This window comes from Dipteris shenzhenensis, chromosome 2 (genome assembly GCF_047967505.1).
Source record: "Dipteris shenzhenensis isolate YYH24624 ecotype China chromosome 2, Dip_SZ_1.0, whole genome shotgun sequence".
In the NCBI taxonomy this organism is placed as follows: Eukaryota; Viridiplantae; Streptophyta; class Polypodiopsida; order Gleicheniales; family Dipteridaceae; genus Dipteris; species Dipteris shenzhenensis.
In genome coordinates, this window is record NC_141597.1 from 1349158 (window position 1) to 1362993 (window position 13836).

A 13836-nucleotide genomic window follows, 5' to 3' on the forward strand; every position below is an offset into this window, starting at 1 on the left:
CCGGGTATTTCTCTAGACTTGTATGCGTGTTGATCCACTTGTATCCAAGAGATCTAAGAGTAGTGTGATCCAATGGGAACATTTTGCTGCAATGTTAGGCTACAGCAAGCATTTTCTTCATATTTGTGACAATACTAACAATTTCATCAACACCAAGACCTTGCAAAAAGTGAAAATTGCAGCCACTGAGATTCAACATGGGTTGAGAGTCGAGGTTTCCAATGCACAGCAAGGCTGGGTTGCTAGGATGCAACGAAACTCTACCCTCATATGATTACTCAATTGCAGGAGATCTCTTTGCCTTTGAGATGGGATCCATCGATATTGCCTTGGGATGTGAATGGATGAAATCTTTGGGGGAGTTTTGTGTGAATTTGATGCCATGACCATCTGCTTTGCACTTAAAGGAAAGATAGTGTTGTTGCAGTCTTTTTGTACTGAAAAACGTCAGGTTTTTACAACAACACAGTTGATAAGAGAACTCAAGAACAAAGTGCCTCTTATGCATTGCAGTTGGCTGTATAAAGGTACTGTTCCACTTGTACCAGATGTTCCTATGCAGCATTTGCTTTCACACTTTGCTGATATACTTGTCGGTATGCCCCACCAGCTACCTCCAATGAGAGACATGGACCATGCCATAGTGCTGGAGCCTAGTAGCAAGCATAGTCACAATGAAATGTTTTAGTGAAACGGTTCAAGGTTTCTGAAACATTCTAAAACAAAAAAATTCCTGTATTTCCTGGAGCAGCTGCACTGAAACAGCATTGAAACATATATTCCAGTCTCTTATATATGTTTTCAGAGTTTCAACAAAGAATCTGGTACATCAATTATTCACTTTTATTCCAATATATGGCCGGTACAGAGCTCAAAATAACAAACAAGACTTTAGACTTCCTGGAAGTATGTCCTCAGAACAAAAGGTAGCCAGCATCAGGTATCAGATTACCTCCATTAAGTCCAGCAATACAACTATAGAAATTGTACACCTTGGACACAAGGAATAAACTTATAAAAGATACCTTCTTACAAAATCCTGTCATTCCTATAAGCTGTGAATCTCGGACAGCGTTGTAAGTTTCCTTTGGTACTATGGGTTTCTGCATCATGAAACAGAAATACAGTGTTTACATAGAATCTGAGCACAAATACAAAATCAACCACCTCAACTACCAGCAGCATAAAGGAATTAAAATCAAAATTGCACAAAGAGACGGATATCACTCTTAGTCAGACTTTTTTTTTTTGCCTCTTTACCAGCCACATATCTAAATGAATCTAAGGACATGCCCAAAGTCATCCTGTAAAACCAACATGAACAGTGCAGATTTAACCTTGTAATATTCAACCCTGGACCACAAGTTCAAAAACCATTAACTCCATCAAACTTAGCAGGGACTAGCTACTCGGACATCCCCACCAATTTTATCAGTGTCCAAGGGATTTAGCAATACTGCACGACAGACTCAATTAAGGTTCCCTTGATTCATGTCATTTAAAACCTGAAGAATGAAAGTCTGAGCAACCACAACCCACCTTCAGCTGCAACAGCAGCTGAGCCTAAAAGATACCATGGTCTTCAGACTTCCACAATTGGACTCCACAGTATCATATACAGTTTTAAAACACACTTCTGGAGAAAAGGAGTAAGCAAGATGGAGGTGTGAATATAAACAAGCACATCCGGATCTTGTAACACTCACAGCCAGGAAAATGCCAGGAGTTCTATTGCAGCTAGAACTGACTAACTACCTACCTCCGTGCAGGGTCCAGAACAGAAAATGAGCAGTCATTGAACTCAACCCCTTGCTAACCCTCACAGCCAAGAAAATACCAGGAGTTCTATTGCAGCTAGAATCTGCCTGCCTTGCTCGGAGTGATCTGCACAATCTCTTTGACATGATCACTAGGCTGACTAGGGGTAGTGCCCAATCCCCACCAAACCTTGATGAGAGTTGTCTGCAAAGTTCCAGCAAAACAATGTTGAAAAGGACAAGCACATAAAAACAATGAAATAAAAGATGCACAATGTTGATCTCATGCCCAGCTCTCCGGATTGTTGACAGTCTTTTTCCCTCACCCGAGGTTGACTGTAACCCTGTGCCCAACTGGGTGTAGGTGAGTGCTCGTCTCAATAGGAAGATGCTCTCCCTTGCAATCCTCCCACATCAGCCTGTCACACTCATGCCTCAGCTCTCCTCACACATGTACATCCGCTGGTAACCCTTTTCCTTAGTCGCGATTCGACCAAGAACTGTGCTGAGCATTCCAGGAATCTACAAAGTGGGGAGATAGCTCACTACCTTTTGAATATTACGCCACCAACCATGAAACAACTCACTTCCTATTTTGAGCAGTTGCTTTGGCCTGTTGAACAACGGCCTGGTACTACTCTTATCAAGGCCACTACTATGTATCGGCAAATTGAAACCATGTCTCGGCCTTCTTATGAGAAATGGATGGTGCTCCCCAATAATGTGGTCTACAAGTACAGTACTTATTTTGAAAACAAGAATTGGACTTGTCCAAAGCTGGGCCAAGCTGTGAGAGATTGGATTGATGCATGATAGAGATATTCTCAGGCCGAGCCAATGGACATAAGCAGGTGCCAACTCTTCCGCAGTTTTCCCTCTCCTAAATAACTCTGATGTTTCATGCTTATCCAGTCTGTTACCCTGAGATTGATGCCCCCTATTTGGAACTAAGCCTAAGATTTCTCGCTTTGCCTGTTCTTCTTCCTCAATTTTTTGCATTTCAGCTCTGGCTGCATTTTGAAGAAGTCTATCTTTTTATCCTTTGCATACCAAGTGCGATCCTTTCCTTTCTGCCACCTTCCCACATGCTCAATCTGTGAATCAAAGTTCTTCCCCCAAAGACTTTGAGCCAGTCTATCTGCACTTTGTCTTCATATGCTGCAAGAGCCTTTACCACATATGTCCTTGGAATGTAGCCGGGGCTTTTCTTCAGTCCTATATACTCTGTTAAAAATCGAAAGAAAGGCTGCATCTCTACATTGAGAGTCTTACGGATCAAATAACCCTGCAACTGATGGACGGCCTTCACTTCAAGAACCTGTCATGATGTGCCCGCTTGGCACTGCATTACACTTCGATGACCCTATTGGCTTTGGAGCTAACTGAAAGACATCTGCAAAAAGCCACTTGTCTATATGCACTCGCCTATCCTAGATGGCGATGTTGTGCGTGTCTCCATTATAAGTGCGAAGGAGCTCATCCGCAACCTCCGTGCTCCACACATTGTGCCAAGGAAGGTTCGCCATAGCCTGCAAAGCGTTCCTTTTCAGCATCTTCACTACAGTGGGAGGCTGCTCAATCGGGTGAGGACCTGTAAGCTGCGAGGACAGCTTTGTCATTTGCCCAGTCTCTCTCCGCGTCCAGGGGGAGTCGAAGCCATATCGGAAGAAAGGAAGGGAGTGATCGTAAGGACTAGAATGCAAGGAGTAAGAGAAATGTGTAGACATGCAGGAAAACAAGGAGCTTAAGTGATGAAGAGATTGCACTGTGAAGTATGAAATCAAAGCCTTCCTCAATTCTACATGCAGCAATGGCTGGTTGGAGAAGATGCGCTGCCAAATATAGTGTCCCATGCGACACCTCAACCGGAAGAAACTCGTTATCACTATCATGATTATCGGTTTTGCCCTTACCGCCTTTCCCTTTGGTCAGAAAGGCTTTGTCACCTCCATCTCCACCATGCATCTTCATATCCATCTCCATCACACATCTTCTCTCTTGCTTGCTCCTATAACAGAGTGGGCCCTACCTGCTCAAATGTAATAGGGTTGGATCACTCTACAACCGTAAATGTTATCCCAAGGCCCTTGGAGCTTCCAGGGAATATCGCATAAGGAGCATGGCCAGTTAAGTAGAGTCCACCTTCTGACCAACTGCTGCGAGTTAATCCTGGACCACCACTACCGTTGTGACATGGCTGTGCACCAAGTCTCCATCCTCCATCCCCATGGTGAACACCTACTTCTAGAGGGAAGGTAAGGATTCTGGTCAAGGCTTGGTCTCTTACAAATCCTTGAGGATTGTCCAAGCTTCATTGGTCATCTCCACAAATGGAATAACTGAACCAACCCTCGTACCAATTATCATAGATAGGGCCTCTGCGGCCAAGAGTTGGTCTCTTACAAATCCTTGAGGATTGTCCAAGCCTCATTGGTCATCTCCACAAGTGGAAAACTGAACCTACCCTCGTACCAATTATCATAGATAGGGACTCTGTGTCCCTCATCCTCCAAATCTCTTACGCCATCTGCCACATTAGCCTTGACACCAAATGGCTCCACAATTTAACCTTCCAGATTGGATAGGTGCTGCGATCCAATTTCCACAAGATTGGGGATTGGCACACTGGAAGCTTCAAGCCATTGACAATAAATTAGACAAACTAAAAGAGATATAGTTCAAGAAATCAAGACATTGTTTAAAAACAAACACTAGCACCTAGGTGGATAATGTCAACTTTGTCTCAAAGGGACTCCTTCCTTCACAACTTCAGGGATATCGAGTGCCACTTTCTCTGATACCTTGTTAGACTAAGGGATGCTTGCTGTAGCAACCTCACACACCACAAGGATCACTCAACTCTCTCCAATCCTCACTCAGATAGTGCAACGATAAGCTGAAAAGAAAAGCAGAGAATCAGGGCAAAGAAACTCAGATTGGCTTCCACAGAGAATGAGAAACCCCTGCCAATAAATGACTAAACAAACACCAGCAATGGAGGCTGGGATTACTATAGCCAAACGAAGGCTGATATACGGCTGCTTCTTCACTCTTCCTACGTTTGATGTGAATGCCTATGTGAGAAAGGGCAAGGCCCCCTTTGCCTGACCAGTCCCAGGAGCAGGCCTACCAGACTCATGGTCTGGCCAACCAGGGGCAACCAGTAAGTCCACTTGTGAACGCCTTGCTAAAGACTCTTAGCCAAGGAATACTTTTATACTGGAAGGACTCCCAGCCCAAAGATAAGAGTTGATGGGTCAAATGGTTTGAGATTGCATGCCTCTCTAGATGAACTTCTTAGCTGTTCCAAGGCCTGCACATGGAACACAGGCCATCTGGCTTTGAAGACCATGAAAAATCAGTTAACAGAAGCACTATAACGTTCGTGAGGTAGAAGGATATGTGGAGGCCCCAGAGAGGAACTGGTTCGTGAGGTAGAAGGATATGTGGAGGCCCCAGAGAGGAACTGGTTGACCTGGGCTAAAGCGTAGAGACGTGGCGACATAGGAAGCATGATAGGGGACATCTAAAAGCAAAGGCAAGAGGCCATTCAAGACCATTGGCCCAATAACCAGGTTTTCCATGAGCACTTATCTGAAGAGCTGGAAATAGCAAGGAGGTTCTCACTTGCATAAGCCTAAAACGAAAGTGCTGTATATGCTACTGATGGATCGGTCTACACTTGGTATCAGACATAAAATCTGGGGCAGATATGTCCCATCTTTTAGATGTGGACTGTAAGAGTTGACAACATATGGAAGCCAGGATACCTCCATGTTTCTTTGGAGCGTGTTGAATGTGTATTGGAGATATTGTGTACTAGGAGATACTAAGAAAATGTCCTCTAACGTGGCTTGAATTTGAGGATCAGTCTGTTCCATATCCAGAAGGTCAGAAACAGCAAGTCCTTTTGGAGTTTTTCAGGATTGTGTTTCCCAGCAGGTGGTCAAAAGTGAAGCTTTGAAGTTTTTAGTCTAGCCGACCAAATCTAATGACGATGCCCTGCTTGATAATATCCAGGTACTTAGGAGCTCCCCTCTATAAGGGACCTGGTTGAACTATTATGATGGGGGGCTCAGTTTTGTGGTACGCCATGCCTTTATGCGATTGTCAAGTAAATTCCTCTCTTCTTGCAAACCTTATTTTCTAAATGCAGATTTTTGGTTGTCAAGAAAACAAAATTTACCCAAAGAATGGCATGCGTTATATCGTACCGAAAGGATGTTGTCAATATCGTTGCTGACCCTCCACTGCAAACAATCCAAGAGCTGTAAGAAAACATGAACAGCCCATTAACCAGTTTCCTTGACTTTGACGAAGCCAAACATTTGCAGCATTTCCGCCTGCATACACCCTTCAAAACCTGATCATAGGGACAATACCATCTTGTAAGCCTTGGAGACGTGGCTTTCCCGTGCCTTTAGAAACCGCTCTAACGTTTCTACAGGATGCCCCTGATGTAAAATCTGCCGTTGCACACAACTTAGAAGCTGTCCAATCAAATAACTCGCACTTTAAAACAACCCAGAACTTTGAGAGGGGCTAAAATTGTCACCTTAAAAGCTATGGCCAACTGCTTGTCCTCTGCAACGGCTGTAGAAAAGCAAAATGAAAGCCAAAAAACGAAGATGCTGAATGTGAGATTACAGCTAAACTGAAGGATGACAACCTTCGCGAACTCTACGATTCGAACGAGTCCCATCGCTAATACAGACGCACCAAATCCGTGAAGAAATGCTTCCCATATTCCCCCCAAAACATTGCTGGAGAGGATTCACGTATCCATGCAAATCATATATTTGGTGCTATGGGCTACTCTCTACAACCGTTAGAAAGTAATTTACCTTGATCTATCAAATCTCTCAGTTGTCGGATTGCATCAGAGGGTACCGAATCCATTTTCTTACGCAGCAGGATCGCAGTATCAACGCAGAGGCGGCGCAGGAGTAGAGTTTAGTCAATCGCTATCTGGAAAAGACGCGGTCAGTCCGTAGTCTGAAGTTGCGGGCCTCCTCTCAGATATACTCATTATATAGGCAACGCAAGATTGCACAGGACCCAAAAACACATTGGATAAGTGGCCTTCGTGACGTGATTCGATTCGTGTAGCTAGATCCAGAAGCTCTTCCAACGACGTTTCGCTTGGAAGCAATGGGATCATTTATCTTCCAGTATATGTATTTACAGAATGTGCAATGGCGATACGATCACGCCTGTGGCGCAAGGAGTGATTGTTTTCGTGTTTTGTTTGTTTATGACTGAAAACCTCAAAGATCGGAGTCGAAGGCAGGTAGCTATATTGATACTAATCTACTGAGGTGGGCAGGTCACCATAGCCAGCAACGTTTCAAGCTCCAGGCACTGAGCACAGGGAGGGATGGCGATGTCTCCAAATCGGCGTCTTTGGAGAAGACGACTTATAAAAATATATGAGAGAAAACTCACCTACCAGTCTCAACGTTTCTCTGAGAATTTTCTTTTACCACACGTGTTTGCACCCCTGCCCTGCCACCTGTCACCTCGCTCCACATTTCTTTCCTCTGAATTCACCCTCGAGATTCGGCCCAATCACTGAGGACCCCTCGGCCCAACCACCTTCATTTCAATTTTAATGCATCTCAACCTCGGGCGGGCAATGGGCACTCACCTTGGCCATGCCCGGTCCCTATGAGGGTTTTTGGCTAGTAAAACAACGAAAAAAGGCTATTGAATTTCAGTTTTTGCATCTACTTACAAGGGGTTGGTTAAATCTCAATCTTGCACCAAAATCCTTTACAACACTCACTCTTCCCTCCTTGCCAAGGCTAATGCATAGCCCCTAATTGAATTTCAGTTTTTGCATCTACTTACAAGGGGTTGGTTAAATCTCAACCTTGCACCAAAATCCTTTACAATCACTCACTCTTCCCTCCTTGCCAAGGCTAATGCATAGCCCCTAATTGACCTCACGAGAAGCTTTTTGCATGAGCATGAACTCCTTGGCCTCGCAACCCCACCAATGTGTTCTATAGACATGGATTAAGATCATGCCTACCCCAGCACATTGTATATTGGCCAAGGGTGGGTGCTAACAAAACTTGGTTTCAAAAGAAACAATTGTGCACCTAGCTAAAATATTTACAATGCTTTACTTTAATCGTTTTATTTACACCTCCAATCTAGCAAAAGATACACTCCTAAAGAGATCTCATCTAGTACAATAACTCATTTTTCCCTTTTTCTCTTCCCACAGCAAGAACAATGTAGGACACTTTCTTTTATGTAAGCGTAATTTTCTATCTTAACTTGCTCAACCCCCACAAAGTAGCTATAAATAACATGAACTCACACTCTCAAGAGGTTGCCTTTATAAAATAACATGGGCTCAAAAGGTTGCCTTTTTCAATCAACCTCATTGCTCAAGTTTTGTCTCATTGTGTTGATTCTCGTCTTTCCACCCTTTCCGTGGAAATTATTGTGTTGATTCTACTCTTGCCACCCTTTCTGTGGAAATTATTGCTCAACATTTTATCAAATCATTGCTTTATTCCTTGCCTCGTATCACAAACATCTTAGCTTTAACACACCACAAACCTTTAGAATATGGGCTCAAGAGGTTGCCTTTTCAGTCAAACTTGTTGTTGGGGTTGATTCTAGTTCTCACCGCCCTTTTTTTGACAGCTATTGCTCGACTGTTTCTCAAATCCTTTCTATATTCCTTACCTCAAATCATCAATGTTTTAGCTTAGGTTAACCGTAAACCTCTAAAATAAAGCTCTACACTTCTTCTTCGCTATGAAAGTTTTCACTCTTGCACAAATTCATACCCACTACTCCAACTAGTGGCTAGTCCCTTGCATGATGTTTAAATGTACTTGTGGGTGTATATAAAACTTGTACACTTTCCTTAGAGCTATGAATCTAAAGCCAAGGTGAAGATGTGAATCGAATTACATTTCATCCCTAAATTATTATAAAAGCACTATTACTTGCACTACCCAATTTTGACAATGCTACTTTATCGTATCTAGCCATAATCAAATTTATTGTGTCTTGTGAATAAAATAATTCCTCAACTTTAGTACATGCCTTTCAAAAACATTGGCTTTATGATGATTCTTCTATTTCCACACTTTTGGTACATGTCGAGAGGGACATGATGTTAAGTTTTATGTTGTACTATTGTGTTACTTCAACCATTTCGTTCATGTACTAATGTGTCACTTCAACCATTTCATTCACATAATAAATGGACCAATGGGCTCGCAAGAAAAAGGTGTCAAAGCATTGAAAATTAAACCCATGATTTTAAGTTTTATGTTGTACTAATGTGTCACTTCAACCATTTTGTGTACGTAATAAATGGACCAATGGGCTCACAAGAAAAAGGTGCCAAAGCATTGAAAATTAAACCCATTAGTTATGTGTGGTTATGAGACTCAACAATGTAAATTGTGCATGGAAAAGTTGAAGAATACCTTTCCTACTAGCAAGCATTAATTGAAAATAGCACTGTAAACTTTCAAACCCAAAGCATGGAATTTAAACACATTGAACCCATTCAAAGTGAATACTAGGGGATAAGAATTGACTGCAAGATGATATGCAATGACTTGGCCCTAGGCCCTCACTTAAGTAAGCTTAGCATATCCCCCTACTCAACTTTAATTCATAATTAGAATTAGTTAGTGTCCCCTTCCCCTATGGATTGAAAAATTAAGCTAAGGTTAACTGTCCCCCCAAATAACTTTGCACTAGATCATATTTTATTCTTTGCTATGATTTTTACTCTTGCACAAACTCATATCCACTACTCCAATGATGGGCTAGTTCCTTTAGATGTACTTGTGGGTGTATATGAAACTTTTACACTTTCCTTTCTTTTTCAAAAATAAATAAGCAAAAACATGCCGCGTATATTAGACAAAAAAGAGGGTGGTCAGCCCTAAAAGACCAGTTACAAAAGTTGGCTCAAAATGGGCGAAAGCCCTAAGCCCACGCTGCGAACAGCTTTAGAAAATCACTCCATGCACACTTTGAGTTATAGAAGTGTCCTACTGACTATTGGGTCTTTTTTTATAAGTAGTCAAATGAGATCTCTTAAGTTGGCTTTAGTTAGGGCAAGTACCCTAGACTCTCTCCACCCTAACTATGGGTTGTCACGAAACACTATCTAATTGCGCGTTTCCCACACCGCCAGAGAGACTACCGCTTGTAGGTATGGCCAACATCCGACCACCGTGGAGGGGAGACCGAAGGTGTCTCCAAGGAAAGGATTACGAGTGGGGGGACATTTGGGACCCCCAGTGCACAGATTGGATGCCAACTATGAACTTGCATAGGAAATTCAGGCTCACAGAAGGAGAAAGAAACAGAATCCCCAAGGTTTGGATGTCAAACACATAGAGGACCAAGTTAGCCTTCTGGGCAGCGGGCAAAAGATCATGTACAAGAGGATGACGGGTAAAGTTTTCATGCTACAAGATCTAAATAGAAAGTGGAATCTTAGGTGCTCTAGCAAGCTACCAATGAGAGCTCAGCTGGCGAAGATCCTACCTATGAATCCAACAATTCTCGGAAAACTTTTACACTTTCCTTAGATCTACAAGATGTGAATCAAATTTTGATCTTCATCCCTAATTATTAGAAAAGAACTACTAAATAATTGAAAAGAACTATTAAGAGCACTACCCAAGTTACCACCCTTTAAATGTGTGGCAATATCCCTATCTATATACTTTATCTACCAATAATCCAATTTGTTGTGTCGTGTGAAAAAAAAATTCCATAACTTTTTTTTGAGCCAAAAAATTTTGCATAAATTTAGTGCATGCCTTTCAAAAATTCATGGCTTCATGATGGTTCTTCTACTTCCATGCTATTAGTACATGTCAAGAGGGACATGATTTTAAGCTGTTTGTAGTACTATGATCTATCACCTTCAACCCTTTCATTCTTGTAATAACTAGACCAACAGGTTCACAAGAAAAAGTGCCAAAAGAATTGAATATTAAACCCATTAATTGTGTGTGGTGACGGGACTCAACCATTAACATTGTGAAGTATGCATGGAAAAGTCAAAGAATACCTACCCTACTAGCAAGCTTTCATTGTGACAATGAAGGATTGAGCATGAGTACGCATCATAAAATTTCAAAATCAAAGCCTGAAATTTAAACTCAATGAACCCATTCAAAGGCATACTACTATATAAAAATAGACCATAAGGTGAAAATCACTTAGCCCGAGGTTCTCACATAACTACCTACTCTTTGGAATGGACCAAAAATATGATGTTGCACATGAAATGACTTGGCCATGAAGCCTCATGGAGCTTTTCAAAAAGTGATCACATACATCTAAATAAAGATCCACATTAAGGTCTTATCCTAAAGATTTTGACTTGTCTATTGATTAAAAATGTCATTTTCAACATGGAGTATGACAAGAAGTATGAACACAATTTGTACAAAATCGAACGTTTTTTATTCTTAATATCAAATTTTGCGAAAGGAACAATCAAATATAACACAAAATTTTCAATAAGCTTTCTAGCCTTATACTAATGCTACTTTGGCCACATTCTATAAAGAATATATCAAAGAAGAAATGGGAGGCACTTATGTTAGTAAATTAAGGTCTTGTAAAAATCTTAAATACCTTTTACTTGCCCATATAACATTATGTTTTTGGAAATATCCTCAAACTACATAAATCGTGCCAATAAGATATTAAAGGACATAAACTCATCTCTATAACATCAAATCTTACCTTGCTGTTGTCACATTTTCTCTCATTTTTGAGTTTCGAGGGTCTAGTTACCTACAATCATGGTTAGTTGGTCATCATAGTAGAGTAACCACACTTGTTATCACTTGGTTGTATTCTGGTATGCTTGAGACAATTCTTGTATGACCTTGGTGGGAAAGAAGGCATTGATCACAAGGTTCGATGGAGGTTCTAACCTCCATAGGGGTTCAAGGGTTTAGAAAGGTTTGTAGGGCTTAAAAGGAGGATAGGGGTGAGAAATCTAGCTAGTGTTTTAAGGGCGAGAGAGAGGTGCAAGGTTTAGGAAGAGTTCACACCCCAAGGTTGAGGAGTGGAGAGTTTCCTTCATAGATACATGGGATTAAGGGTTGAGGAGAAGTCAATAAGGTGAGAAGCAAGGAGGAGGAGGAGAAGGAAAAGGAGAAGGGGGAGGAGGAGAAGGGGGCAGAGGAGGGGGAGGGGGAGGGGGAGGAGGAGGAGGGTGGAGGATAGGAGATTACAAGGTTAGAGCATGCTATCATACCTTGATAGTGTTGAGGAAGCATGAACACAAGAAGATCAAGCATATGAACACAAAAGTGAACTAAACATTGAACACCGATTACAAAAAAATTGGACTAAAAAAGGGGCCCTATAAGAGAGCCCTTGGGCTAGTAACATGGAAGGATGGGATGAATTAAACTGAATAAATTATTGGATAGTGGAGGGCAATAGAATATTGGACATGCCCTGACTTTCTTATTTCTTTATTCAATGGCCCAAAGTTTGATGTAGGCCTCCCACTCTGCCTCCACTCTCTCATCACGTTTTTGAACAATAACCAAACTAGAAAACCTAGTTTCTCAACCAAACTTGTACCATTTGTCGTGAAATCAAATCCTCTCATCCAACTATTACACTCCTTTCATTCTCTCTCATTTTTCTTCCTTCTCCCTCATTTCTCGAGCATCATTTTGAGTTTCTCTTATTGCAACCCCAGTTTCAAACTTCTTCCTTCTTGTTGAATGGGAACTTCGTGCCCTATCATGGGATGGACTCACTCGTCAAAATCTCATCATTTTCCTTCTCTACCAATGTTTCCCTCAAATTTTGCATTCACCTACTTGTTCAAGAAATTTTGAACAAGATTCAACCTAACTTCTTCTTGCTCTATTTTGGGTGCTTTTCTTTCAAATCTTTCCACTTCTTCATTCATTTAAGATTCTCTTGTGATCTCAAAACATTTTCAATCAGAAACTCGAGGCAATCAATGTTCAAGATGAAAGCCTACAACGAGGTACCGGACGAGATTCTTTGAGAAAGGAAGAAAGAAGATTGACTTTCAAGCATTGCAATTGCTTTAGTGCATGAAAATCAATCTATATTTTGCCCATATCTCAACATTGGTCCCTTTCTCTACAACAAACTCTTGGAATGCATGATTTTGAAACATTTGTGAAGGTTTAGAGCTTAACCAATCAGCTTTCTGGAGGTTGAGGCGAGTCAGCCTTTGAGATAATGCAAGATAGTGACAGTGATGAGATTTGAAATTCCATGATGCAACTTTGAAGAAAAAGTGTGTTCATAGTTTGTTTTGTGTAGTTGTGTTGTTATCTTTCACTACATGATTTGAAAATATTGGAAGGTTTATCTTGTGAGAATCTCATGAAAAGTCAATAGTTTCAAACACTTGTTTTCTACAAATTTTTTCTTGAAATAGATTTTAAGATGTTTGGAAGCATATAATTTGTTTTGGAGCAAGATCCATGAGCTTCAAAAACCTTGAATACAAGAGGGGCCACTCTGGAGGACAAGTTTGATCATATTCTTCTTTCAAAGGTCCCTGCTCTTCATTCACAAGTTTTTGGGTTTTTTTCCCGCTAATAGTTCAACAATGCTTTGTCATTTTCAAATGAAATTTTTGTAGTTTTATTGTAGTTATTAAGTCTGCCTCTAAATTTGCTAAATATAAGTTAATTTGTTTAATTTTTTTGTGATATGTTTGTATGTGGTATTAGTTTTGTTATTTATTGTATATGTGCTAATGTTATTAGCATTCATAATTTGTTTTAGCATGGTTGTATGTTGTTTGTTGATGTTAATGTTATGTTATATTATGTGGGAAGTGTATGAAACCATGGAGGTCCTTAGGAATAAGAAGAAGGTGGACATCCATTTTCAAATTGATGTAGAGAATGCACTTCTGAAGTAGAATGGGGAATCATATACCCACACCCTCCTCTTCCATTGAAGAGATTTATAGGGTTTTGAATGGTAGGTGGAAGCTTCAGGATAGCAAGGAGAAATGGAAAGAAATGGAAGATTAGATTTGACAGAATTTGGAATAAAAGCA

At 41.0% G+C, this 13836-nt stretch overlaps 1 protein-coding gene across 3 annotated transcripts in view; it reads right to left on the minus strand.

Annotated features, from left to right (window-relative positions):
* The window catches only part of LOC147904204 (phosphatidylinositol/phosphatidylcholine transfer protein SFH1-like), a 114412-nt gene extending 107255 nt beyond the window's left edge, over positions 1-7157 (minus strand). For 2 of the 3 annotated variants that reach the window (XM_087393602.1, XM_087393589.1), the window contains exons 1-5: positions 6602-7157; positions 6313-6350; positions 6140-6223; positions 5972-6025; positions 1026-1103 (exon numbers count right to left, since the gene is read on the minus strand). In XM_087393602.1, the coding sequence (XP_087249728.1) occupies positions 1026-1103; positions 5972-6025; positions 6140-6223; positions 6313-6350; positions 6602-6656 (309 nt within the window). In that variant the 5' untranslated portion in view covers positions 6657-7157. The remainder of the gene's footprint in view (positions 1-1025; positions 1104-5971; positions 6026-6139; positions 6224-6312; positions 6351-6601) is intronic. The other variant, XM_087393597.1, reaches the window with a different exon arrangement.
* Between the last annotated feature and the right edge of the window lie 6679 nt (positions 7158-13836).